General features: G+C 44.0%; 2 protein-coding genes across 9 annotated transcripts in view; one reads left to right on the top strand and one right to left on the bottom strand.

Annotated features, from left to right (window-relative positions):
* ABCC6 (ATP binding cassette subfamily C member 6) overlaps positions 1-22,897 on the bottom strand; it is a 48,056-nt gene extending 25,159 nt beyond the window's left edge. For 2 of the 8 annotated variants that reach the window (XR_014162808.1, XR_014162809.1), the window contains exons 1-9: positions 22,400-22,894; positions 15,557-16,445; positions 13,101-13,277; positions 8,794-8,919; positions 6,649-6,786; positions 5,306-5,431; positions 4,121-4,182; positions 2,472-2,603; positions 875-1,078 (exon numbers count right to left, since the gene is read on the bottom strand). Coding sequence is in view for 5 of the 8 variants with exons in the window: in XM_081887917.1 (XP_081744043.1) it covers positions 875-1,078; positions 2,472-2,603; positions 4,121-4,182; positions 5,306-5,431; positions 6,649-6,786; positions 8,794-8,919; positions 13,101-13,277; positions 15,557-15,613 (1,022 nt within the window). In the remaining 3 variants the exon portion in view is untranslated. Of the gene's footprint in view, positions 1-874; positions 1,079-2,471; positions 2,604-4,120; positions 4,183-5,305; positions 5,432-6,648; positions 6,787-8,793; positions 8,920-13,100; positions 13,278-15,392; positions 15,533-15,556; positions 16,446-22,399 lie in introns of those variants that run through there. The other 6 variants (XR_014162807.1, XM_081887917.1, XM_081887915.1 and 3 more) reach the window with 6 other exon arrangements.
* Positions 22,898-24,714: 1,817 nt separating this feature from the next.
* Positions 24,715-27,736, top strand: part of LOC309356475 (BOS complex subunit NOMO1-like) — a 35,741-nt gene continuing 32,719 nt past the window's right edge. The window contains exons 1-2 of the mRNA XM_081887940.1: positions 24,715-24,876; positions 26,562-26,651. Of these exons, the coding sequence (XP_081744066.1) occupies positions 24,730-24,876; positions 26,562-26,651 (237 nt within the window). The 5' untranslated portion in view covers positions 24,715-24,729. The remainder of the gene's footprint in view (positions 24,877-26,561; positions 26,652-27,736) is intronic.

Here is a 27,736-nt window from a genome sequence, read left to right as displayed (position 1 = left end):
CCAGTGAGCTATGGTATAGGTATCTTCCCGCTTGTCTACCCTCTGCCACCAGTATTCTCTATCCTATCTGTGGACACCCAGGGTTTCGGGACATCCAGTCTTTCATGCCAGCTACTACTCGACCCTTAAAAAGAACAACCTGGACATACCAGAAATTAAGAACAGAAGAGCAAGCCCTGCTTCATTATGATTTGCTCAAGTTTATTTATTTATTTATTTATTTAATTTGAAGTGTTGGTGCTGACCTTTAAAGCCCTAAACGGCCTCAACCCAGTATACCTGAAGGAGCGTCTCCACCCCCATCGTTCTGTCTGGACACTGAGGTTCAGTTCTGAGGGCTGCCTGGCACTTCCCTCACTGCGAGAAGTGAGGTTACAGGGAACCAGGTGGAGGGCCTTCTCGGTAGTGGCGCCCTCCCTGTGGAATGCCCTCCCATCAGATGTCAAGGAAATAAACAACTACCTGACTTTTAGAAGACATCTGAAAGCAGCCCTGTTTAGGGAAGCTTTTAATGTCTGATATTTTGTTGTGTCTTTAATATCCTGTTGGAAGCCGCCCAGAGTGGCTGGGGAGTAATGAATTATTATTACCATAGTTATTATTATTGTTAGTTGCTTCATTTCGCTCAGGGCAACCCAAAGCGACCTACAACTAACCAACCAACTAACCCACCAGGTCAAAGGCCCAGTCTAGTCCTCACAACCAGCTGCCCAGGGGAGGCCTCAAAGCGGGACCTGACCATAACAACCTTCTCCCCATTTGCGATTCCCAGCAACTGGTATTCTGAGGCATAGACTGTTTTTGACAGTGGAGGAAGAGGACAGCCACAAATGCTACGCTCTTCTTAGGAAGCAGTCTTTAGTTCTCCACGTACCTCAGTGTCTTTGGTATCAAAAACAAGAAGACGTCACCGAGGACTAAGCCAAGAGTCCCGAAAAGAAAATAGGTCCCAAACACGTTCCAGAAAGCTTTCAGGAGTGGCTTGATTTTGCTATGTTCAGGCTGAAGCAGGATGGTGGTTTCTTCGGCGTTTTCACTAATTGCACACTCTCTTTTAAATTTCGCGGAGTCTGCAATTCTGATCAACAAGGAAAGAGAGAGCTCTAGCCTTTCACGTACTCGGTGCATCTGAATTCCTATTATCCAAATCCTTGTAGCCTTCTTCAGAAGCAGAGGGTGGTCCATTTAGGCAAATGGGGCGGTGCCCCACCAACCTCAGTCAGCCCCCACCTACCTGCCTCCTTACCTACAGCCAGACCAGGGGGTGGCAATGGCAGCCTCCTTAGTCCGTGTAGAATTCAGCAGGGAGAAGAATGGGGACATAACTAGAATTTGTTGGCTCTGCCCATCATTGGCTCTGGTTCCACCTACTATTGGACTCCCTGCCTTTCTCCCTACAGCTCCCAATGGGCATTAGCAACTATTGCTCTCCCAGAAGTACTACTTTCATTCATTTCCATTCAATGTGTGAGCAGGTCAGGAATCTTGGGTACTGCTTCTAGGAATGGACAAATTAGTCAATTTCGGCTTCTCTTAGTTTCTAATTTCCCCACCTCTCTTAAGTTCAGTTCTCCACATTTCAACACAGATTTGCAATTATTATTCTTTTTTAAAATGCTTGTGAAAACCCACCAGCATTTTAACACAGATTTCTCCTTATGCACTGATTTTTGTACATACCCTATTTTTTGCTCTATAAGACTCACTTTTTCTCTCCTAAAAAGTAAGGGGAAATGTGTGTGTGTCTTATGGAGCGAAAGCAGGCTGCGCAGCTATCACAGAAGCCAGAACAGCAAAAGGGATTGCTGCTTTCACTGCGCAGCGATCCCTCTTGCTGTTCTGGCTTCTGAGATTCAGAATATTTTTTTTTCTTGTTTTCCTCCTCCAAAAACTAGGTGCGTCTTGTGGTCTGGTGCGTCTTATAGAGCAAAAAATAAGATAATTTCCCCCTAACATGCACATTTTTACAAAGGAATTTTTCATAATGTGATGAATTGCTGTATGGTATTTACCCTAGCATGTGCATTTTTTTTATACGTTACTGGAGAACTGCACTGCAACATTCAGAGAAGTGCAAATTTCAAAGGATGCTTGTGTTGCACTTCATGCATTGTTTTGGAAAGTGTGAACTGGGTAAGTCTGTCTTGAAAATGTGAACTGAATGTCTATAGCTGCTGCCTAACACCCATAAAACCTGTCCTTGCTGGTCCAGACTCAGGGGTCATCTACATTAGGGATGGGAAACCTGTTGCCCTCCAATTCCCACCAGCCCCGCAGCCAGCATGGCCAATGGTCAGGACTGCTGGGAATTGTAACCTAACAACTTCCAGAGAGCAACAATGTCCTGTTCTCCACAGAAGCCAGCCAGATCCCTCCTATGAAGATACCTGCTCTTCTGGAAACGTGAAGGACTAGCACCTTCCTTCCTTCCTCGGTAGTTGTTCTTATGCATACACACAAAAGGCACTTACTGCTTAGCTCTTGCACAACGCTCATTCCATGCATCTTCAATCTTGGTAACGATATCTTCAGAGGAATTTTCTCTCGCAAGTGACCACAGGTCTTCTGCTTGTAATGGCTGCCGATATCCCTTCCAGAGCAACCTATGAGACAGAGGTTGTTCCCAATCAATTGAGCGGAATAGATTATCTAGTCTGGGGGGGTAGGGGGGTGGTCACCAACATTGTTTTTTTCCACCAGTGCACACACTTGGAATTCTGAGAGAGCGTGGTGGGCAAGAGTGACCTGCGAGTTCCATGCTGGCGACTCCTGCTTTTAGGCTACCAGGCCTTATAGTTGGTGTTCTCCTTTGGTGACATTGGCAATGGTGTCATTGATAAAGAAAAATGGAAGGGTTAGGTTACAGGTTGCACTTAGGGCTGCTCTTCTGTAGCTTTATTGGAGTTCACCGATTGGGTCTCCGTTGCTCCGGGACAGGAGGAAGGAAGTCAAAATGACACCGAGGTTGGTTCAAAGAAAGAGTTTATTCTGCTCTCCGGATAGCAGAAGGCACCTGCGTGGTGAATCCACAGCAAGTACAAAGAAATGACAGGTTTCATGCAGTTTATATATCCTCCAGGCACCCTCTCACTCCTCCCCTAGGAGCCCAACCACGTCGGTGTACGTACACAGGTTGACATCACATATGTTCCTGCTCTGGTACTCTCAACCATTAAAGGATCTTCCTACCTGTACTTCTGACCATAAAAGGATATTCCTGTTCCTACTCCTATCTTGGAGCAAGAGGTCACTACTTCCGAGAACATGCTCTGGCATTAGTCCCAGACTTGGGTCTCTGCGTCATTTGTGGTCAGGACATATGTCTGTGTCTGTTCTACTGGTAAAGTCAAGGCCAGTCTTGCCGTCAAACTGATAAGGGAGAGAGCTGTGTTCTTGTTTTGCATTTGCTCAACGGCTAAAGTTTATGCATTTTAGCTAAGGAGAAATGGGGATTTTGGTGCAGTTTAAAAACTGCCTGCACAGTCAGTTTTGGGGTTTGGGAAACCCATTCCTTCACTTCGTTCCTGAAAAGTACAGTGGTACCTCAGGTTAAGAACTTACCATGTTTTTCGCTCCATAAGACATGCCTAGTTTTTAGAGGGAGAATGCAAGGGGGGGGGGATTCTTTAAAGGGAGCACTGAGCGGAGCCTGTATGCATCCCAGGCTCTGCTCAGTGCTTCCTTTCATGAGCTGCGTGGAGCATGTGTGCAGCGCTTGCAGGCTTTTCCCTGAGGAGGGTGAAGAGCAGCTCGTCAGTGATAGGATGCCCTTCTCCCACCTCGCGGAAAAGGCCGCAAGAGCTGCGCTCCCTTTAAGGAGTGCACGGAGTGTGTGTGCGGCTCTTGGGGGCTTTTCCCTGAGGTGGGAGAAAGGCAGCCCGTCAGTCCTTTCTCCCTCGGGGAAAAAGCCTGCAAGCGCCACACACATACTCCATGCGGCTCGTGAAAGGGAGCGCTGAGCAGAGCCTGGGATTTGGGCAAATTAGAAAATTTGGCAAATTAGCTTCCTGACAGTTAAGGACAGACAAAAGGAAGACCTTCTTCCCAGAACACATAACTCTTTGTGAGCCAGACTGGCAATTACATTAGCCACATGATGCAATGTTGCTTATTTTCTTACCCAGCAAACCACCAAAATGTGATTTTGGAAGCAAAAGAGGCCCCAGCTTCAGGACACGGGTTCTGCAAATGTTCAAAAAGGGGGGGGGGGGGAAAGGACAGCTTTCAGGTCTACATAAATACGTATACAATATTTGGTGCAGTGGGAAGAAGATACCTAACTGGGATCTGCAATGGTTTCTGGTTCAAAAATGTTCATCACTAGCAACAGCATAAAGCGTCCTAACTAGGGATTGGCGTCCTAACTAGAGATGGAGGAGAAATTCAATTCGGTATACATTTAAAGCCTAATCTGTACTTTCCCAAAACAATGTGGGAAGCAAAACACAGCTACCTTTAGAAATTCACACTTATCCAAATTTTGGAATGCAATTCTCCGAGCAAATAATGTTTACAAAAAATGCAGATAGTAGGGGTAAAAATACATAAAAATAAAGATATTAGTGAAAATAACATACAAGAATGCATTACATTAGAGGAGATTGCTTGCAAAACTGTGCACATGATTCAAAACTGTGTGAGGGAAGCTACCAGCAGTTTCATGTACATTGTCGCTCATCCACACAATTTATTTGACTCCAAGGACCTCACATGAAGTTCTCAGAGAGCTGGTTTGAATTATGAATGAGGATAATCTACATGTCGTTTCCCCAAATCTTTCAGATGCCAGATTAATGCAATTGAACATGTGGTGCTTACTACAGAGGCAGCAGCGGAGCTAGTTGCTCAAGCAACCGATCTGCCCAGGGGGGATTTTGTCACCCCCCCGAACCACCCCCACCGAACCACCCCCACCGCACCTCTGCGCAGAGGTCTGTTGAGAAATGGCCATCCAATCGGAAATGTCAAAAACCTTTCTTTAAAATAGTTCATATATGCACTTTGGGGTCATTATAGCTGAATACATATATGCGTGTTAAGTGTCTATGTGTATAAAATGAAGTCTGCTTCTTAATTCATACCTTATTTTCCATTCTTTTAAGCTGCAATCATATGCATGCTTACCTGGAAGTAAATCCCATTGAACTCAGTGGAATTTACTTCTGAGTAGACCTACATAAAACCTTTTGGTTTTTGGAGAACGTATCAACTCTTTTCCCTGTGGGAACAAGGGCTAGAAGCCTTAAAAAGAGACTTGATACCTGGCATCTTGGAGGCTCTATAAATTAAAAGCGGAAATGCTTACGGCCTCATTGCCAACTTTGGAGAAGAAAGGAGGGTGGTCTACAAAGCAACAGAGGATCAGTTCCAATACAACCAAGGTGAAACGAACGTATGAGATAACACGATGGAAGGGTTCTTCTCTGAATCCCTGCAAAAATAAAGAAGAATTGCTTGTCATTATGCATATCTAGGAGACCATGTCCTCCTTCTCTACTATAGAGGCAGCATTAGCTTCTCAGCAGAAACAACAGCAACCAAGTGGTTTATATAGGATAAAACTGTCACAGAAGTAGCTTTAGAATAGCTTATGAAAGCTGCTTTTACGTTTTTAAAATCTTGGGGGGGGGGATACACAGAAGCTGTCCATAAATAAAATCACAGTATTAGAAGGAAGTCAGGAGATACAGCGGTACCTCGGTTGTCGGACATAATCCATTCGGAAGACTGTTCGACTTCTGAAACGTTTGACAACCGAGGCGCAATGAGCGGTCTGCAATTTTAACTGAGAAAAATACAGCGGAAGCCATTAGACTTCCGAGGTACATTCAAAAACGGAAGCATTTACTTCTGGGTTTTCAGCATTCTAAAACCGAAACATTCGGCTTCCGAGATGTACGAAAACCGTAGTACCAGTGTATTAGCTTTCTTCAGAAAGTGAGGAGACTCCGTGCCACATGATGAGATACTGGGCCAAACCCAAGGTGTTAATAGTAGCATATAAAGCCTTAAGTGTCTTGGGATTCAAGCACCGAAAAGGGTGTCTTCTCTAACATCCAGCATCTCAGCATCATCAAGCATGGCCTCATTGGTGGTGCCGCCATTGGAGGTTACCGGGTTGCCATTGACCCATGACAGGCCCTTTTCAGTGGCTGTTCCTAGCTTGTAGAATGCCCTCCCTGGTTGAGGTATAAGAGAAACAAGAGTCCCCTAACAACTCTCAGCACCCTTAACACACTACAGCTCCCAGAATTCTTTGGGGGATGGCATGGCTCTTCAAAGTAGTAGCATGGTACTTTAAATGCATGGTATAAGTGTGGCCTCATAGGCCTAATGCCTCTGACCCAGGAAGTAGTACAGTGGACCCTCCGGATACAAATTTAATTCATTCCGGGGGTCTGCGCACACCCCGAAAATTACTTAACTAGAGGCCCTGCTTCTGCGCACATGCGAGGTGCACAAAGTGCTTCTGCGCACGTGCGAGGTGCACAAAGTGCTTCTGCGCACGTGCGAGGTGCACAAAGTGCTTCTGCGCATGCGTTTGCAACCTGAAAGTTATGTTACCCTAACGTAACGTAATCCGAGGGTCCACTGTATATAACCGCTATGAGTAAGCAATTATAAACTTATACATAATTATGGACTTACACCTACCACGCCATGTTGTATTTTGGAGCTAAAGGGAATGATAGAAGAGAGGAAGAAGAGTAACCAATACAGCAGCAAAATGCCCGAAGACTGCACACCTTTCAGTCGTTCCATCTGGGTTAGAAATATCACCAGGACCTTTAAAAAAAAAAAAAAAAAGAGGTAGGGGAAAAATGCTTCATACTGTATAAAACATTTTAAAAACATGGTTGTACTAGATTCAAATTTATTTCTATCTAGCCATCAAACCAACATGACAAAAACATTGATGAGCATGAGAGTAACACAGGGTAATGTCAACAGAAATTGATTTAGACCCAAATGCAAAGTACGCCGTTTACCTTCCCACCGGAGCGGTACCTATTTATCTACTTGCACTTGGATGTGCTTTCGAACTGCTAGTTTGGCAGGAGCAGGGACCGAACAACGGGAGCTCACCCCATTGCGGGGATTCGAACCACCAACCTTCTGATCGGCAAGTCCTAGGCTCTGTTGTTTAACCCACAGTGCCACCCGTGTCCCACATCCAATATAAACAACCCTTAAAATGCGCAATATCACTGGCAGCTGGTAATATGCCCGTCTTTTCAAACATGGCAAAACAAATTTGTGCAAATGGGGGGTGAAGTAACACCTAAAGGAATAAAAGCATGAAACAAACTTAAAAGTCTGAGTCTTCCCAGCAAGGCACAGCATTCTTTTTTATGTTTTCATTGTAAAAAATTAAAAGTCCTGCTGAAACACAATCCCGTTTGTAAGACATGGGTCACACAATTGAACCGAATGGGCCTCCAGATCTTAATCTGGACCCTAGCGGGGAAGGTATGGGGTACTTTGGGGCTGAAGGTGTTTTAACCCTTTACTTGTGCTATTCTGGATCATGCCCAACACTTGGAATATGCACTGGGGGAATTAAAAAAAAACCACATTTCTTTTTTCAAGGTAGAGCCATGGCTTTGTGGTACAGCATCTGTTTTGCAGGCAGGGGTATCTCCCTGTGATTGAACCTGAGACCCTCTGGATGCAAAGCAGGTGCTCTACCATTGAGCTACAACCTTCTGTATACTTCTATGTGGCATCCCTCCAGGTATTTGAAGAGCGCTGCTCCTTCTCCCTTTCATCTCCTCCAGCTGAAGCACGCCCAATTCCTTTCTCATGTGTGCACTGATTTTGAAAAGGATCAGGAAGTTTTGGTTTGTTGTTGTTGTTTTTTAAAAAAGAGGTGCAATGTGAAAAACACAAGAGAAAATTGTTATGTATTAAAGTTCTCACCCTGGCCACCAGGGGGTATTGTGTATATAGTTTTCACTCAGGTCCACGTAAGTTAATTTAGGCAGGAAACCCTGGGCTGTTGTTGTTACAATATTGACAGCCGACCGCCTATAAAAGCAGGCCGGCTGAGCTGTTTGCTGTTCAGTTCAGTTCCAGCTTACTTATAAAGAACTACAGTGGTAACTTTTGTTACATACGCTTCAGGTTACAGAAGCTTCAGGTTATAGACTCCGCTAACCCAGAAATAGTACCTCGGGTTAAGAACTTTGCTTCAATATGAGAACAGAAATTGTGCTCCTGCGGTGCAGCGGCAGCAGGAGGCCCCATTCGCTAAAGTGGTGCTTCAGCTTAAGAACAGTTTCAGGTTAAGAACGGACCTCCAGAACAAATTACCATATTTTTCGCCCTATAGGACACACTTTTTCCCCTCCAAAAATGAAGGGGAAATGTGTGTGCGTCCTATGGGGCGAATGCAGGCTTTTGCTGAAGCCTGGAGAGCGAGAGGGGTTGGTGCGCACCTACCCCTCTCGCTCTCCAGGCTTCAGGAAGCTATCCGCAAGCCGTGGGAGAGCTGCGCGAAGTCGTGCAGCTCTCCCACGGCTTGCGGATAGCAGCCTGTCCTGGGGGCTGGGGCTGGGGGAAGCTCAGGCTTCCCCCGCCCCAGCCCTGCGCCTGGGGGAAGCTCAGGCTTCCCCCGCCCCAGCCCTGCGCCTGGGGGAGAAAATAAATCCCCCCCCCATTCCCCCCCCCCAAAAAAACTAGGTGCGTCCTATGGGACGAAAAATACGGTAAGTACTTAACCATGGTACTTGGAGAAATCTCTGTGCCGTCTGCTATGTCCACCTACCACTTAATAAAAATAATAAGCATTACCATTGTGACCACTTGCAAAGGAGGAGCAATGATAAATCCCGGTGCACGAGGAATTCCTTGGGTTGCTTCCCAAAGGATGTAGAAGGCAGTTGACAGACACAGCAAGAGCAAAGCAAAGCCAAGAACCTGGAAACAGGGAGAATGCCTCAATTAGAACAGCAGACTCAAAGGACAGAGTGGGTGTGAAAGGGGCAAAACAAGGCATCAGCATCTCACCTGTTTCTAGTCATGAAGGATTTTAACTTCTACTCAGAGCAGACGTATTGAACTAATTTAGGTTCATTCATTTCAATGAATGAAATGAATGAATTACTACTTACTACTTATCAAACCTTTATTAGGCATTATGCGAATAAAACCATAAAAGAGAAAATAACATATAAAGGCCTTGAAATATATATAAAAGGGCAGCAGTTGGCTACATACATATATATATATATATACATATAGAGTCAATGGTTTTCTTTGTTAACCTGCTCCTTGGAGGACTGCTACCAAAAACTCGGCTACCCCCGCCGTTACCCTTTGGTCAACGTCGGATAGGTAGAGTCCCACACATTCACCTTGCTGGGGTTCCAGACCACCCGAGAGAGGGGACGGCACGCGTTGACGGAGCGTACTGTACAATGGGCAATGAAAGAGAATATGCTCTACAGTGTCCGGGACATTCATAGAACATCTGCAGAATCTCTTGTTTCTAGGAATATTTTGATATCTTCCCCTGACAAATGCTGAGGGAAAAACATTCAAACGGGCCAGCATAAAAGCCCTACGTTGGGCTGGGATTATTAATTTAGTGACGTAATTGGCTCTGCTATCTAAGATGTTTAAATCATAGAATATGGGGGAGCAAATTTTGTTTACAGCTGCCATAATATTTTGTCTCTCGACATCCTTTAGTCTAGTTAGGATATTATGGAAAATGTATTGCTCATTAGAATTGTACAGGGGCTCCAGCTCGATGCCTAAAGATTCAATCTTTTTTTCGAGGTGCTGATACCATCTTGATTTATAGGAGTCATTGAGCAAATCGGCGAGCAGACTTGATGGAGGGCAGCGAAAATGGCAGCGTAACCAGTACTTTATTGAGGTGGACCATGCCCAATATTCCATTGTGTGTATGGCTATTTCTGCACACATTGTTTCATATTTGATCATAGCTGGGAGACCAAGAATACGTCTCAGAAAGCTGGAGTGAATCTTTTTTAAATCACTGTTATATGCTTGGACCCATAGCGGGATTCCATAGAATATCTGGGATTGCACTTTTGTTTGGAATATCTGATTGGCCGCAGGAATAAATTGATTACCTTTCTGATAGTAAAAACGGGCAACTGCTGATGAGGTGCACTTTGCCTGTTTTATGGTGTTTGTGCGATGGGTTGCCCACCCTAAATTGCTCTGGAATAAGATTCCCAGATACCTATAGATTTTCACTTGTTGGATTTCTTGCCCTCTTATTTTCCATTTCTCTAATTTCCAACCATTCGAGAAGACCAAAATTTTTGTCTTCTCATAATTTATAGAGAGTTTGTTGCATTCGCAGTAAAGGATCAGTGAAGATATAAGACGTTTCAGACCCAAGCTCGTTAATGATAGTAGGACAGCATCGTCTGCGTATAATAAGAGAGGAACTGGTTTCTGATTAAGTTTAGGGGCATGTGATTCTATTTTTTGAAGGTTATCTGGCAAGTCTGATAGAAATAAATTAAATAGAAAGGGGGCAAGGATACACCCTTGTTTTACCCCTTTCGAGTTAGGGATGTCTGATGAAAGGTGACCTTTGGTGTTAAGTTTGACTTGGCAGGTATTGGAAGAGTGTAGGTTTTGCATTAGAATCAATAGGCGCTGATCAATTTTTAATTCTGCGAGTTTCCTCCACAACTTTGGGCGGTCAATTGAGTCGAATGCACCACGAAAATCTACAAAAGCAGCATATATCTTAGATTGCCTTTGGAATCTGTATTTTTCAACCAAGTGCATAAGTACAAGACAGTGGTCTAGTGTAGAGCAACCTTTGGAGAAACCTATTTGTTCTTTCCCTGGTAAATTTAGATTTTTCATCCAGGTAAGGAGTTTAGATAAGAGGTGCTTGGCGTAGATTTTCCCTATCACTGATAATAGGCTTATCGGTCTATAATTCCTTGGTTCTTTTGGGTCGCCATTTTTAAAGATTGGAATAATTATTGATCTTAACCATATCTCAGGTATGATCCCATATTTATCTATGAGAGTAAACAGTTGAGCTAAGGGTTCTGCCCACCAATCTATATAGGTCTTAAACAGTTCTATTGGTAGACCGTCTGGCCCAGGAGATTTCCCCGATTTGAAATTTTTAACTATCTCTCTAATTTCCTCTTCCTCTACCCTTGGCCACTCCTGGAGTTTATTAATTTTATTTTTAGTGGTTTCATTTCCTTTAAGTTCGCTGTGTAGATTGTTAAATACAGATGTAAAGTATTGGGACCATTTGAATTCTTCAATTGGTGGTAGAGTTAGTTGATTTTCGGCTTTCAATCCTCCGTACACTAAGTTCCAGAACGCTTTGTTGTTTTTACTCTGAATTGAGTCGAATAATTGTAGCCATTTTTGGGTTGCGTATTTCTGTTTCTTTTCGGCCAGAATGTAATGATATTTTCTTTTTTCATCAAGATAAGAGGGCTCTAGTTTAGTGCGATTATTTTTAAATGTTTGGCGCAGTTTTCTTTTTAGCTGGAAGCATTCATCATCAAACCAAGGGCTAGCGCTATGTTTAAGTACCCAAACTTTAGGTGGAGTACTGAGCTCTACGAACATTTGGAAGATTTCATTATAAATTTTCGGTATATCACTGTAGAAATTGGTGGTCTTTAAGTTGGATAGTACTTGTTTTCTCAGGTTGGCTGTAAGTTTTTGCCCCACTGTTGCACTCATTTCCTGGGACCATTTTAATTGGGTCATTTGTTTGTATTGAGAAGGTTCTATGATATTGTGCTTAGTTATTTTGGTTTCGTCCTTTAAGTTAATAGACAACGATAATGGCTGATGGTCGCTTTCGGTGCACGTTCCAATTTTGAGGTCCATGATCGAATTTATGATATTATAAGGGACAAGAATATAGTCGATGACACTGCATCCTCGGGGGGAGAAGTATGTAAACTCCCCACTTCATAGAAGTGGGGAAGTGGGGAAATGAATGAATTCCCTCCTTCTCATGGTACTTCAATGGATCCAACGACTAAAACTTAGTTTGAGTAAAACCCTGAGGAAGCAGAGGCATAAGTGTGCCTCCGGGTGACAGGTTCACAGAGTATTTGTCTAGATTTGCTTGCACATAGCTTACACAAGGTTCAACTATGTCCAGTCTTATTCAGTGGGGCTGCCCTTGAAGATGACTGTGAAACTTCCATTGGTTCAAACTGGCTGGGGTTTCCTTCACGTCTCGCATAACCCATTCTAAAACATCTGCATTGGTAGTCAGTTCATTTCCAGGTCCAGTTCAAGATGCTCACATTAGTGTATCAAGTCCTAAATGGCCCCAAATACCTCTTCCCCAACAGACCCTGGGGGCTCAGGTATTATGATTGACAGATAGGGCCCTATTGGTTGTTCCACACCCTCAAAAGCTTGGCGGGTGTCCTGGGGCCTTCTCTGGGGCAGCCCCATCGTGACTCTCTGCCCACAGAGGTGTGTCTTCATTCTGTAGCTTTCAGTGAGAGCTGAAGACACACCTCTTTTATCTGGCTTTTGATACCCGAGGTGTAGACTTTTAGGACCTGTCTTATTTCTATGATTGTACGTTGGTTTGAATTGTGTTTAACATCATGTTTTAATGATTCTAACCTGCCCTGAGACCTTAGGGTGAAGGGTGAGTTGTAGTTGTTGATAATAATAATAATAATAATAATAATAATAATAATAATAAAGCATTTGTTCTGATTTGGTGAACTTTGGGCTCTCAAATTTCAGTGGTGCCCCATGTGGTGCTAAAATTCGGCGCCTCTCGCTCTCCATTCTAAAGCATTATTTGGGTGCCCCATGCAGCATGGCAACCATCTCTGACAGGCAGTTTATATGACAATGAGCATCCTGAATTCATCCTGATTTGCTTGTGCATTTTAAAATACGTTCCCCCACAAATCCTTCATTTGTTGCACACTTTTCAGTGCACTCCCCACCACTTTCCTAACTACTAAAAGGCCCTTGGTTGGGGTTTTTTTAAAGTGGATTCATTAAACTACGATGACGGAGTCATGTAATCCACACCTAAATTTCCAGTACATGATTGCAAACCTCCTGCAAAATGATGACAGTCCGGAGAGCCTTACCATTTTTGCTTTGAAGATAGCCGACATCCTGATGTAACCTCTGCAGTTTTTCCTGAGATAGAGGTAATAGACAGGGAATGAGACCCAAAGGTAGATACATGGAATCCAAATCAGCACGGTACTCTCAAAACACGGAGTGAAGCTTGGGGTAGCTGTATGCCATGTCTGGTTCCAATCCTGCAACGACAGAAGAGCATGAATGCTAAAGTTTTAAAGCAGGGAGGGACAACCCGTGTTCTGCTGAGGACCACTTTCAGTCTTGAGGGCTGCATACTGGCAGCAGGTGGTATCAGAATAAAAAGTGGGCATGGTTGTCAGGCAGAGCTATAAGAAGGTGAGGGCACCCTTTATTATTTTTTTAAAAAAGAAATAAAACTGAACCTGGGACCTTTTATATGCAAGGCATGTGCTCTGCCACGGAACTAGGGTACTTTTATAATCTGATTCCCAGTTCAAAATGCTTGGAAATTAGACTTGCACCAAGGCTATTTCTATGTATACTGAATGCAGTAACAGAAAAGTGCTTTGCACATGCTCAGGGGCGCACCCTTAAGAGGGAACAGCCAGCATTGCAATGTTTCAGATAGCTGATTGTTTATTTTAGATGTGATTATTGTTGTTTTACTGAGGTGACTGCCCGGCTGTGATAAGATATATAGACACCGTGAAGGGGAGTGTATGGCTGTTCCAAATAAATAAATGAACTACAAACTTTTTTCAAAATTGACCCTGCTTTGTATCCTGAGTGTTTTTGCCTGGCTGGAATGTGTCCTTGAACTCTGTTCATGCCTCTTGCTTGTGTCGAAAAAAAGCCGACTGTGCAAAGGCAGAATTTACATTTGATGTTCCACCTACTTTTGCCTCTGGGACTTACATCTGAATAGATGTTTAGAGGATTTAACTGTTAAATAAATAAACAGATAAAATTGTACCGTCATTTTAAAGCAGTACTGATTCCATCTCATGCCCTAATTTTCAAATATTATGCTGCAAAAGGGAATAATTTCAGCTGCAGTCTATGAGAAAAGATTAGCACATTTGGACGTGTGTGTGTTTTAATTGCCGCAGAAGTCCAAAGTTTCTCAACGGTACACAGATACTGACAGACCAGTAAGGAAAGTTTAACAGGACCATTGACTAGCCTGGCTTCTTGCTCACTAAGCCTGCCTCCAGAATGAATTTAGGGGAGAAATCAGGAACTTAGCATTAAAGAGAGATGAAAACAGTGGTGGCTGGTGCCCCACTGAGCCTGGCAGGGTGGAAGGTGGGGAGGCCCAACAGTAGGCGGGGCCAGAGCCAATAAGAGGCGGAGCCATCTAATTCTAGTTTTGTCCCCATCCTCCTCCCTGCTGAGGTCTACAAGGGGCAGCACTGCAACTGGGGCTTTATATACATTTGTGGCTTAAAATGCACATACTCACACCCTTGGCTGCATTTCAAGTTGCCTTTGCACATTGCTATACACACCAGAGAGGGGCTGAGGATATCTTCACTGGATACATGTTACATGTTTAGATTCCCTACACTTGCAACCCTCATGCCCCTTGATTCCTATTCAGGAAGCTGTCATCTGCACATGTGCAACAGCTTTCTCAAGCGCACACACCTCAGCTTCATTGCGGAACCAAAGGCGGCTTGCCTTTTCGTATCAGATGCAAGGAGGCCTGAGGGGCAACGCACTGGAGAAACCCCTTGAAAAACTAGGGTAGCTGTGGATGTGTGCCAAGCTCATGTGTGCACAGCCAAGCTCATGTGTGCACAGCTTGCAACGCCAGTGAGGAGAGAGGGCAAGTGTACATGTGAAGGAGCATCTCCACCCCCATCGTTCTGCCTGGACACTGAGGTCCAGCACCGAGGGCCTTCTGGCGGTAACCTCACTGCGAGAAGCCAAGTTAAAGGGAACCAGGCAGAGGGCCTTCTTGGTAGCGGCACCTACCCTGTGGAACGCCCTCCCACCAGATGTCAAAGAGAAGAACAAATACCAGACTTTTAGAAGACATCTGAAGGCAGCCCTGTTTAGGGAAGTTTTTAATGTTTAAAAGATCACTGTATTTTAATGCTTTGTTGGAAGCCTCCCAGAGTGGCTGGGGAAACCCAGCCAGATGGGTTGGGGTATAAATGATAAATTATTAATTATTATTATTATTATTATTATTACACAGCCTTAGGAAGAGAAAGCTGACAGCCCCCCCCCCACTGGAAGAAAGAGCGAGGAGAGGGGAGAAGATGAGGTTAGTGGGAGTGACCCATTCGCCCCACCACACCAGGAAAACACGTGGCATGGCCCCTTACCTCTCTGTGTACAAGTGGGTGTGTGATTTGCTTAGTTGTGCAAGAGGGACAGCGAGCAGGAGCTGTAAACGTTATGCAGCAAAGAAGCCACCAGACCTACTTTCTCTCTTGTTGCAGCTCACCCAGAAAACTTTGCCCAGCTGAGACATGTGGCTGACACTCACCCACAGCTCTGCAAACTGATCCTCCTTGGATCTGCACAGCCAGCTCACTCCGCTCATGGTTCCTGCTTGTTGCCTTCTCGGCAGCTACTCCTGAGCTTCCGCAGCTGCTCCAGTCTGCTGTCTAGTCTCTTTTCCACAATTCCTGCCCCCTTTGGCTTGAGAACTGCCTCTTTCAAGGGGCGGGGATTCAACTAGCCTCTCTAGCATGGACCTGTTTTGCCAAGGGCATGCCTTCAGCAGATACAGGTTTTTTTGTTTAAAAAAGGGGGGGGGATTGATTTTAAATATGCCCAAATGGAGAAAATGGGAGATTATTATAATTAATTTCATTTTTGAACTGCTTCCTGTAGGGCATCCTGAAGCAATGTACAACATAATTAACACATAAAACAGTTACATATATAAACAGTTAGAATAATTGCACATATGAAAACATTTTAAAGCCACAATTATAAATATAACGAACCGTTTAAGGCAACAGCATCTCAAACTGCAATATAAATTCAAATGCAAAGCAAATCTATATTGCAATAAATAATTTAGGAGGCTTCTTGAGGACTCTTCCAACCCTACAAGTCTATGATTCTATGAAAGAGGAACGGCTTTAGAAGGCTCCAAAAAGACAATAGAAGAAAGGCATATTAATATGTCTGATGTGCAGTGGGAGGGAGTTCCAAAGGGTAGGTGTGTTTGGGCTGCAAGCACGCCAGACATTTAAAGCACACCCTGCCAAAGAATCATGGGAATTGTAGTTTACCCCTCATAGAAATTCCCAGCAGCCTTAGCAGATTTACAATTCCCAGATTTCTTTTTGTTGTAGGGGTGGGATGTGCTTTGAATGAATGCTGTGTAAAAGGCCCAATTCCAACAGGGTGCAGAGAATGGACACCTCCTGACTTCCGGTCGGCGCCAGCGTTAATGGCGGTCCTTGCTTCAAGCTCTGAAGCAGGACTGCTCCGTAAGTTCGGGTCTGTCCCGCTACGGCGAGCGGGGGACCCCTAAAATCACAGGCGCTGAAGCCTGTGGACAAGGAGATTCGGTGGGCACCTTTGCGCCCCCCGGTATCGTGAAAGAGCCTTTTTAAAGGCTCCGGAACGGCACCGGGTGTGAGCGCGGTGCTGAGGATCGCAACCCAGCTTGCGGAGCGAAGCCGCGTCGCCATTAACGGAGAGCGCCGATTCCTTCCTGAAACGACTAATTGGCAACAACAACCCGTGAGTAAGAACGGCAAATATAAAGTTAACGGACTCAGTAAATTAAGAAGATTTGGCTGAAAACGGGAAGGCGAAAAAGTAAGGAAGTCAGCCTCCCGGAACTGCACGACTTAAGTAGCAATGAAAGGAACTAGCTATATTTAAAAGGAACCCTTATTTTGAAAACTGTTAAGCCTGACATCTGAGGTGATCTCCCCCCCTTTTTTTTGAGCGGGAGAGGGGGGGAAGAAGATTGACTGAATTTAACCTGCTAACTGAAGAGAGTTTAGAAAGGGAAACTCTCCGCTGTCGATACCCCTGGCCGGGCTGCCTGAGAGGTGAGCGCCTGGAGAGAACTGTCAAAAGAAAGCGGCGCTACAAAGTAAGATCTCTTTTGAAACAAAAGTATCGGGACTTTAGAGGGTAAAATTTGTAACTTTTCAGTAGCAACAAAGTAAGACTGTTGGATAAACTTTTTCCTTTGGGACTTTGCATGGCTTTTGGCTCCCCTGTCTCTTTGTTACAGTTATTTGGATACAACTTCTCCCTCTAGAGGACTAAAACAGAAAATCAAGGCAGGAAAGTGGGACTTTCCATTTACAACTTTCCTGTGTGAATGACCTTGAGATGAGCACTCCACTGGAAGAGATATCAACAAAAAGCAAAACAAAACAAGCTCAAAAGCAAGCTCAAAAAAGAGGCTCTTTAACAGGAGCTACAGCTGCACAGGAAAAAGGCACATCGGCATCAATGGATTCTATGACACAGGCTCTGCTCAGAATAAATCAATCCTTAGAAGCACTTACCAAGCAATCAACAGAGAACTCCAAGAAACTGACGGAGCTGACAACAAGACTTGACCTGAACACAACGGCAATATCTTCAAATACTGACTCTATTAACCGTTTAATTCAGGAAAGTACTGAGACAAGGAGAATAGCTGAGACCGCTAGGAGCACTGCCGAGGAAACCAGGGGAAAATTTGCACCTATTGCAAAGAAAGTACATGAACACGATGCTACTTTGGCACTTTTGGAATTGGAGAGAAAAAGCAAGAATCTGAAATTAAGATTGGTACCAGAGGAGGAAGAGGACAACCTTGGGGAATTTCTCACAGACAAATTCCAAGAATTTTGGACGGATGAGTTGGAAGGAGAGGAAGATGAATTTGCAATAACTACAGCCTTCCGGATTGGCAGGAAACAAGGCAAGAAACCAAGGGACTGTTTAATCACGTTGAGATCCAAAGAAGAAAGGGACAAATTATTGAACCTTCACTTCCAGAAGGCTTTGATCATCAAAAATTCCCAAATACAGATCTTCAAAGATATCCCTAAACACTTTTTGGAAGTTAGGGCCCAATTTAAAGACCTAGTGGACCTACTGAAAGCAAATAACATCCGATTCAGGTGGGAGTTCCCACAGGGGTTGTCCTTTAATTTCAAAGGGAAGAAAATTAAAATCAAAACAATCCATGAGAAAGATCAATTCCTCGAAAGAAACGCTGAGGATTTCCAAAAAGGAACCGTGACTGAGAGGGAGGTATTGGATATAACAAACTTATCATTTGGCCTGACCCCAGCACCGACAGACGAGGAGCAAGCACTTGGAGCAGTCGGTGGAAAAGAAGCCCAGTAACAAAATGTCTCTGCAACTTCTGAGTTGGAATTGTAATGGTCTGAACCACCCTCGAAAAAGAGGCCAAGTATTTCACATATTAAAGAAAGAACATCTAGATGTAATATGTCTGCAGGAAACCCACATTGCCAGGATACATAGAAAATTACTGATAAACAAGAGATTAGGATTGGAATTCATTTCGTCAGACAAAGTTAAGAAAAGAGGGGTAGTGATGTATGTTAAAGAAAGATTAGAACCAAAAATGATCTTTAAGGATGAACAAGGAAGATATCTGGCAGTGGAAATTCAAATACATGGAGAAAAGATCTTGATTGTAGGAGTTTATGCACCTAACGAGGGGAAGGCAGAGTTCTTTAAGAAGTTGCATGAGACTTTAATGGACTATATGGACTTCAAAATCATAATGATGGGCGATATGAACGGAGTCGTCTCCACAAACATGGACAAAGCGCAAAGACAAACAATTTCTAAAGATGGGAGATTACCAAAGACCTTTTTCGAGCTGACTGATACCATGGACTTGATTGATATTTGGAGAACAAGGAACCCCCTGGAAAGAGAGGGGACCTTCTTCTCTGAAGCAAAGATGACCTGGACCAGGATTGACCAAATTTGGATCTCTAGCAATCTGGCACCAAGGGTTAAAAAGACAGAAATCTGCCCAAAAACCTGCTCCGACCATAACGCAATAAGGATGGACATGAAACTGACAACAGCTGGAAACTTCAGATGGAGAATGAATGACACCCTATTTGGAGATGATGCTATTTACAAAAAGGCCCAAAAGACATTGAAAGACTACTTCGAGGTGAATTTAAGATCAGATGTGGAAAGAAGAATAGTGTGGGATGCTAGCAAGGCCGTGATGCGTGGTTTCCTAATCCAACAAAATTCTATAAAAAGGAAAAAACAGAATGAGAGAAAAGAAAAAATTTGGGAACAGATGAAAGAAGGAGAAAAGAAATTGAGATCTAAACCCAAGTCTCAAGAGATTTTAAGAGAAATAAAGTACCAACAAACCCAGTATATGGAACTGATAAATCAAGAAATAGAATGGAAAATAAAACAAATGAGGCAAAAGACTTTTGAGTCAGCAGATAAATGTGGGAAACTGCTGTCATGGCAATTGAAAAAGAGGCAAAAGCTGAACACGGTAACATCCCTCGAGGTAGAGGGGAAACTCATCAGTAAACCAAATGAGATCAGTAATTGTTTTCAAAGTTTTTTTAAGAAATTATATGCACAAGGGCCAAAGAATGAACAAGAGATAGAAGATTTTATTAAAAAATACGGACTTTCAAAGATTAGTGAAAATAATAAAAGGATTTTGAATGAGAAAATTACAGACCAAGAAATAGAGGGTGCCATTCAGGGTATGCAATTGGGGAAATCACCAGGACCAGATGGATTGACCGCGAGGTACTATAAAGCACTTAAGGAATGGCTAATACAACCATTGAAAGAAGTGTGTAATCAAATCATGGAGGGGGAAAAGGCTCCTGAATCGTGGAAGCAAGCATTTATCTCACTCATACCGAAAACAGAAACTGAGAAGCACCAAGTTAAGAACTACCGCCCTATCTCACTTTTAAATGTGGATTATAAAATCTTTGCAGACATTTTAGCAAAAAGATTGAAAAAAGTGTTATTGGAAGAGATTCATAAAGACCAAACAGGCTTTCTCCCAGGGAGACATATGTCAGACAATGTGAGGAACATTATAGACATTTTGGAGCTTTTAGAGACGAACATAAACAGAAAAGCAGTTTTGATCTTTGTGGACGCGGAGAAAGCCTTTGACAACGTTAGTTGGAGCTTTATGAAGAAGAATCTGCAAGGGATGGGGGTAGGCCAAAAATTTGAAAATGGTATAGGTGCAATATACTCTGAGCAAAAAGCTAAATTAATTGTGAATGGTATGGTGATGGATGAGATCCCGATAGAAAAAGGGACACGACAGGGATGCCCAATATCTCCCCTATTGTTTATATCGGTCCTGGAGGTACTGTTAAACATGATTAGAAGAGACCAGCGGGTGGAAGGGATACAGCTCGGAGCTAAACATTATAAGTTAAGAGCATTTGCAGATGACTTAGTTTTGACTTTGCAAAAACCAGAAGCCAGTACAAAAAGGGTATTGGAACTTATTGAAAAATTTGGTCAAGTGGCAGGTTTTAAATTAAACAAACAGAAGACAAAGGTGTTGGGAAAAAATTTAACAATGGAGGAAAAAGATAGCTTCCAAAGGGAAACGGGTTTGGAAATAACAAAAAAAGTGAAATATCTGGGGGTGAATTTAACATCTAAGAATATGAATCTGTTTAAGGACAATTATGAGAAATGTTGGTTGGAAGTGAAGAAAGATCTTGACATTTGGTCTAGACTAAGACTCTCCTTGTTAGGCCGAATTGCTGTTATTAAGATGAACGTATTGCCGAGATTGTTGTTTTTGTTCCAGACACTACAAATTTTGGATAAGATGGACTGTTTCAAGAAGTGGCAGAAAGATATATCTAAATTTGTCTGGCAGGGCAAAAAACCCAGAATAAAATTTAAGATTTTAACTGATTCAAAGGATAGAGGGGGCTTTGCTCTGCCGGACTTAAGACTTTACTATGAGGCAGCAGCATTTTGCTGGCTGAAACAATGGCTACTTCTTGAGAATACAGATGTCTTGGATTTGGAGGGATATGATAACAACTTCGGCTGGCATGCATATTTGTGGTATGACAAGGTAAAGGTTCATAGAGGCTTTAAAAACCACATTGTCAGAAAAGCATTATATAATGTGTGGATTCGTTATAAGGATTTGTTGGAAAATAAAACCCCCAGGTGGTTGTCACCCATGGAAGCCAAGGCGTTAAAAATCTTAATATGGAATCAGATTGGCCAAAATATTATGAAATTATAGAATACGATGGTGAAAAGCCTAAATTACAGAGCTTTGAGAAACTAAAATCTAAAGTTCGAGACTGGTTACATTATCATCAGATTAATGAGACATTTAAGCAAGACAGGAGACTAGGATTTCAGAAGGAGAGGTCAAAGTTAGAAACAGAGCTATTGGAATCCAATACTAAGAATTTGTCTAAAATGTATAATTTGTTGCTGAAATGGAACACTCAAGATGAAACAGTAAAGTCAGCAATGATTAAGTGGGCACAGGATATCGGACATGATATTATGTTTGCAGACTGGGAACAGTTATGGACCACAGGCATCAAATTTACGGCATGTAGTGCCTTAAAAGAGAACATAATGAAAATGATCTATAGGTGGTACATGACCCCAGTCAAGCTTGCAAAGATATATCATCTGCCCAATAACAAGTGCTGGAAGTGTAATGAATGTGAAGGAACCTTTTATCATCTTTGGTGGACCTGTCCAAGAATTAAGGCCTACTGGGAAATGATCTATAATGAAATTAAGAAGGTCCTAAAGTGGACATTTGCAAAGAAGCCGGAGGCCTTTCTCCTGGGCATGGTCGATCAAACGATTCCAAAGAAAGATAGAACTTTTTTCATGTATGCAACCACGGCAGCAAGAATTCTTCTAGCAAAGTATTGGAAGACTCAAGAGCTACCTACTCTGGAAGAATGGCAGATCAAGGTGATTGAATATATGGGACTAGCAGAGATGACCGGCAGAATCCGCGACCAGAGGAGAGAGACGGTGGAAGAGGACTGGAAAAAATTTAAAGTGTATCTTAAAAAATTTTGTAAAATTTTGGAATGAGAAGATGTCAAGGGCTATGAAATTAGAGAATTTATAGCTGTTAAAATCTAAACTTAAGAAAATTTAAAGAAAGTTGTTTTTTTTTAAATTGAAAGAAGGATTGCTTAAAGCTAATTTAAAAAATAAGGGTGCAGTGATGGGAAGGTTTGGGGAAGTCATGTATGTTTGTTTGTATGTTTTTTCTTTTCTTTTTCTATTTTGTTGTCTATTCTGTTTTCTATACTGTTTAAAATGAATAAAAAAATTTTATATAAAAAAAAAAGAGAATGGACACCTCCTGCAGGGTGTCCTCTCCTGCAGTACATTGGGACAGTTTGGGTAGGTAAAGGGTGAGATTATCTTTTAGCATGTCTGGGTAACTGTACTGGAGCGCCAGAGAAACATTTTAATGCATGTATGTCTGGCAACCCTAAACCATCCCTCTCGACGCAGAAGGGCAGAAAGTGAGCTGGATTCCTGCTACTGGCAAAAGGGGTTTTGTGAGGCTGCTGTAGTAAAGTCCAGTGGGGCTCGGGCAGCTGGTTTGTTATAAAATAACTGAATAAACCGAAAACTGGTAAATGATTCTCCCAAGCTGCAAAGCAGCCCCTGATTTAGCAACAGCAAGGGCAATGGGCTTCATGCCACCTGCTCAGCTTTGTGGTGTGTGATTTTATTGCTTAAGTAATCTACCTCAGGAATACCATGGCCACTTCTGTCTTCCTTCAGCATGCAAACTTTGGAACTCCCTGCCTGTTGACATCAGTCAGTTACTCTTTTTTATGCAATGCTAAAAACATTTTTTGGGGGGACACAGGTCGCGCTGTGGGTTAAACCACAGAGCCTAGGACTTGCCGATCAGAAGGTCAGCAGTTCGAATCCCCGCGCCAGGGTGAGCTCCCGTTGCTTGTCCCTGCTCCTGCCAACCTAGCAGTTCGAAAGCACGTCAAAGTGCAAGTAGATAAATAGGTACCGCTCCGGCGGGAAGGTAAATGGCGTTTCCATGCGCTGCTCTGGTTCGCCAGAAGCAGCTGAGTAATGCTGGCCACATGACCCGGAAGCTGTACGCCGGCTCCCTCGGCCAATAAAGTGAGACGAGCGCCGCAACCCCAGAGTCGGCCACGACTGGACCAAATGGTCAGGGGTCCCTTTACCTTTAAAAACATTTTTGTTTACGCAAGCCTATCCAGGCATGTAAAATGTTGACATTAAACTGAGTTTTTTGGTACTGATAATTTCATTGTTTCATCTTTCTGTAAAGTGCTTTGAGTTGTTGGGTTGTTTTTTTTACCATCAAGCAGTTTATAAATTTTATGAAATAAATAAATAAAATGAACAGAAATCAATCAATAATAATTTCTTTACCAGTTTTCTTAAGCAGGTTTGCTCAGGAGTTAAGTCTCATTACATATCAATGGGAACTTATCAAGTCAGCAGAGCCTTGCAGCCCTGTCCCAACCAGGTTTACTCAGAAGTAAGTTCCATACCGAGGTTAAACATTAGAGTGCTTAAGAGTGTAGCTCGACTGCACAATCCTTCCTTCAGAAATAACAGCGCAATCCTAACCAAGGCTGCATAAAGCACTATACAGTACACTTAAAAGCAAATGGCTTTCCTCAAGGACTCCTGGGAACTGTAGTTTGCCCCTCACAGAGTTACAACTCCCACAACACTTAAAACTCCCAGGGTTATATCCTACATTTCCTCCAAAGGAGCTCAAGGTGGGCACACACAGTTCCCCATAGACTTCATTTCATTCTCACAACAACCCTGTGAGGTAGGCTAGACAGCAACTGGCCCTGGGTCACCCGTGAGCTTCATGACTGTGGAGGGATTCAAACTCTGGCCTCCCAGTCTGACACTCTAACCACTAAGCCACACTTCTGGTCTAGTGCAACCCCAGAGGCCCCGTCTCCCTCCTCCTCTATTGAAATGAAGCCAAGGAGGGCGAGATGGGGGACTTATTTTTATCCACTGCATTTTGTCCCACCATTTTCCTCCAAGGAGCTGTACATGGTTCTCCCCCTTCTCATCTTAATCCCACACAGCAACCCTGTGAGGTAGGTTAGGTTGAGAGAGGCAGTGAACTGCCCCGTCCCCAAAGTCATGGCCGAAGGGGGATTCGAACCCGGGTCCTATCCCAACGCTCTACGTCAGGCACCCCCAAACTCAGCCCGCTATATGTTTTTTTGAGACTACAATTCCCATCATCCCTGACCACTGGTCCTGTTAGCTAGGGATGATGGGAGTTGTAGTCCCAAAAACATCTGGAGGGCCGAGTTTGAGGGTGCCTGCTCTACGTCACGCCGGCTCCCGTCACGTTCTACGTCAGGAAATGGTTCTTCAGGCTCAGACGTCGCTCATTCTGAAAGCACTGCGTCCTCCCCCCCCCAAAAAAAAGCCGTTCGGAGCGCCTTGCTAACCCAACCCTGGGAGTCGCAACTCCCCTCCCAGCCGCCAGGGGGAGCAGGGATAACCCTTTCGCCTCTCGCACGCGCTTGCTTCCGGCAGGGAAGAGGAGACCATAGAGCGCATCCGGCACATGCGCCGTCGCTCTTCCTGACTCGGCGTCGACCTTCGGAGGCTGCTCGGCGCGGCGGGGCTGAGGGGAGCGAGGGAGCCGCGATGCCGCGGGGCTGGGCGCCGGCGGCGCTCTGGTGGCTGCTGTGGGGCTGCCGCTTGTGGGACGCGGCGCGGGGCTCCGAGGATATCGTGGTGGGCTGCGGGGGCTTCGTCAAGTCCGACGTGGAGATCAACTATTCCCTGATCGAGGTGAGCGCTGCGCCGCCGGCTTCGCCCGCTCTGTGTCTCGCATTTGAAACGGGGGGGGGGGCAGGTGAAGCAGCTCCTGGGGGACTGAGAGGAAGAAGAAGAAGAAGAAGAAATGGATCAAGGGCCTCTTTCTCATTTTACTTACCCTACTAAACTTCATACTACTTAATTCATAAAATTCATACATTGATTGTGAAAAACAAACACCCACCTCCCAAATCCCTCAAAGCGCTTTACGGAAAGATAAAGTAGCAGCATCAAGGAAAACGCACAACCCTAGTTTAAAGCAAACAAATGTTTAAAACTCCGAAGTGGGTTAAAATCACATCGACTTTCCAATAAGGTATGTTTTTTGAAGGCTCCGAAGAGAGTTCAGCAAAGGCCCCTTGCACAATCTCAATAGGCAGCGAGTTCCAAAGTAGATGCTCCGATCAAGTTCCTTACCTTGTACTTTTTAGTGCATGGCACTTATGTAGCTGTAGGAAACGCTCACCGCATGCATAGAGTGGATTTATTGCACCACGAACTCTTTAATCCGTTAATTTCGCAAACCTAAGTTTCCATTATGCAGTTGAGCTCCTCTTATGAAATACTGACAACCTGAAGGTGTCTTGCATTCAGCCTGCACTATCCTGCTCCAGAAGAAGGAAAGCCTGTTCTGTGACCAGTGCTGAAGCACAAAGCAGGTTGTGTGCCTTTGCCAGTCCACTCGCGAGAAGTTCTACAGTTGAGAGCCATTTTGTGTGGGGGTTCCTGTTCCTGGTCCCCCCCCCCCCATGTTGGCGGAGTGTGTATAAGTGCCCCCACCCCCATTGCACTCTTTTTATGACGTGTTGAGTGATGCCTTCAGGTCACTTCAGGGTTCAGTGCAGGGCGTGATTGTGCGTCTTTCAGATAGTGGCTTCTCTGGGGTGATCAGACAGGCTAATTGTTGTTTTTTTTGCAGGCCACTAACTTTTGTGGGCTTATTTGCAAGGCTGCTTTAGCCTTTCGTGTAAAGTAGGGTGGGACACCTGTGACCTTCAGATGTTGCTGGACTAAGGTTCTTATCGTCGCTGACCATTGGCTGTGCTGGATGAGAATTGATGGGAGTTGGCATCCAATGACATCTGGAGGACCACAGGTTCCCTACCCCTGCTTTAAACCACAGGTGCAACATACCAGAGATAAAATGGCTGTTTTGCACCTCCATGCTCCTGCTCTGCTACTGGGAACTAAGCTTTGCTTTGGCTTAGTGTTACATCCAAACCCGGGCTTGTGTTTTGTCTCCCTCTGAACAAACTGAGAGTTGTATCCAAAGTTTCTTCTTAGCTTACTGGCTGTGTTTTGTTTGGTGGAGCCGAAACATGAGCCTATGTTTGGACATAATGCTGAGCCAAACCATGGCTTTCCTTCCTGGAGTGGAGCAGGAGGAGGAGTGGGGGGTCAGACATGAAGCACTTGTTTTCTTCCTGCTCACCAGCATACAGTGTTTTTGTTTTGAAACCATATATTTAAGCTTAACTGTGCTTTAATGTGTCGTGCAAACCAGGTCATTGTGTGTTCTGTATTATTATTTTTTTGCAAAAAGCTTTTGAGTGTATTTAATATATAAAAAAAGTGAGGTATATGAGTTTAAAATAATAAATAATTGCTGTAGCAGAATTACCATATTCCATTGTGGGTTTTTTGCTTTTAATTTATAGATTAAATTGTACACCAAGCATGGAACCTTGAAATACCAAACAGACTGTGCTCCAAATAATGGTTACTTCATGATTCCTCTGTACGATAAGGTAAGCAACCATATGGTACCTGAACTGTGACAGCCAGGGGTCGCTAACCTTTTTGTAAGGTAAAGGTAAAGGTACCCCTGCCCGTACGGGCCAGTCTTGCCAGACTCTAGGGTTGTGCGCTCATCTCACTCTATAGGCCGGGAGCCAGCGCTGTCCGCAGACACTTCCGGGTCATGTGGCCAACGTGACAAGCTGCATCTGGCGAACCAGCGCAGCACACGGAACGCCGTTTACCTTCCCGCTAGTAAGCGGTCCCTATTTATCTACTTGCAACCCGGAGGTGCTTTCGAACTGCTAGGTTGGCAGGCTCTGGGACCGAGCGACGGGAGCGCACCCCGCCGCGGGGATTCGAACCGCCGACCTTTCGATCAGCAAGTCCTAGACGCTGAGGCTTTAACCCACAGCGCCACCTGCGTCCCATGTACCAGTGGCTAAATTTGCAAACTGGAGAAACTGGGAACACCATCACCCCACTCCACACCGCTGTCAACCACACACTGCTGCTGTCTGTTCTACAGGCTACAGTGGCAAGCTTTCAAGCCTAATTTTAGCGCTGGGTGAGGGAGGGGCTACATGTTCCAGGCTAGTGACCCCGGCATAGGTCTTTCTTAGTTTTGAGTTTATTTTTCTGCCCTGCGTGTACAGCTAATTGCGCAGAAGTTAAATGTATGTAAGTTGAGGGCTTACTGTACTGTGTACAGTTCGGGTAACTTCACCTGGAAAGGGATATTGCAGAATTGGAAAAGTTTCCAGAAAGGGTGACCACAATTATCAAGGGGATGGAGTAACGCCACTAAGAGGAAAGGTTGGAGCTTTTGGGACTTTTAAGTTTAGAAAAAAAGGTTAGTAAGAGATGACACAATAACAGATTATAAAATTATTCATGGCAAGGAGAAAATGGATGGAGAAAGGGTTCTGCCTCTTTCATAACATTCAGAACTTGTGGACATCTAAGGAAGTTGAATGTCAAAAGCTTCATGACAGATAAAAGAAAGTACTCAACCTAGTGCATAGGGTTTATTGGATACCCCTTAAGATAGAAGTTAGTCAGCTGCTGTGTTTTCTTTAGAAAGCTGTTGCATTGT

The sequence above is a fragment of the Podarcis melisellensis genome (assembly GCF_964234715.1).
Source record: "Podarcis melisellensis genome assembly, chromosome: 14".
NCBI lineage: Eukaryota > Metazoa > Chordata > Lepidosauria > Squamata > Lacertidae > Podarcis > Podarcis melisellensis.
The sequence above is the reverse complement of the archived record's forward strand: the minus strand, read 5'-3'. Positions and strand labels throughout refer to the sequence as shown.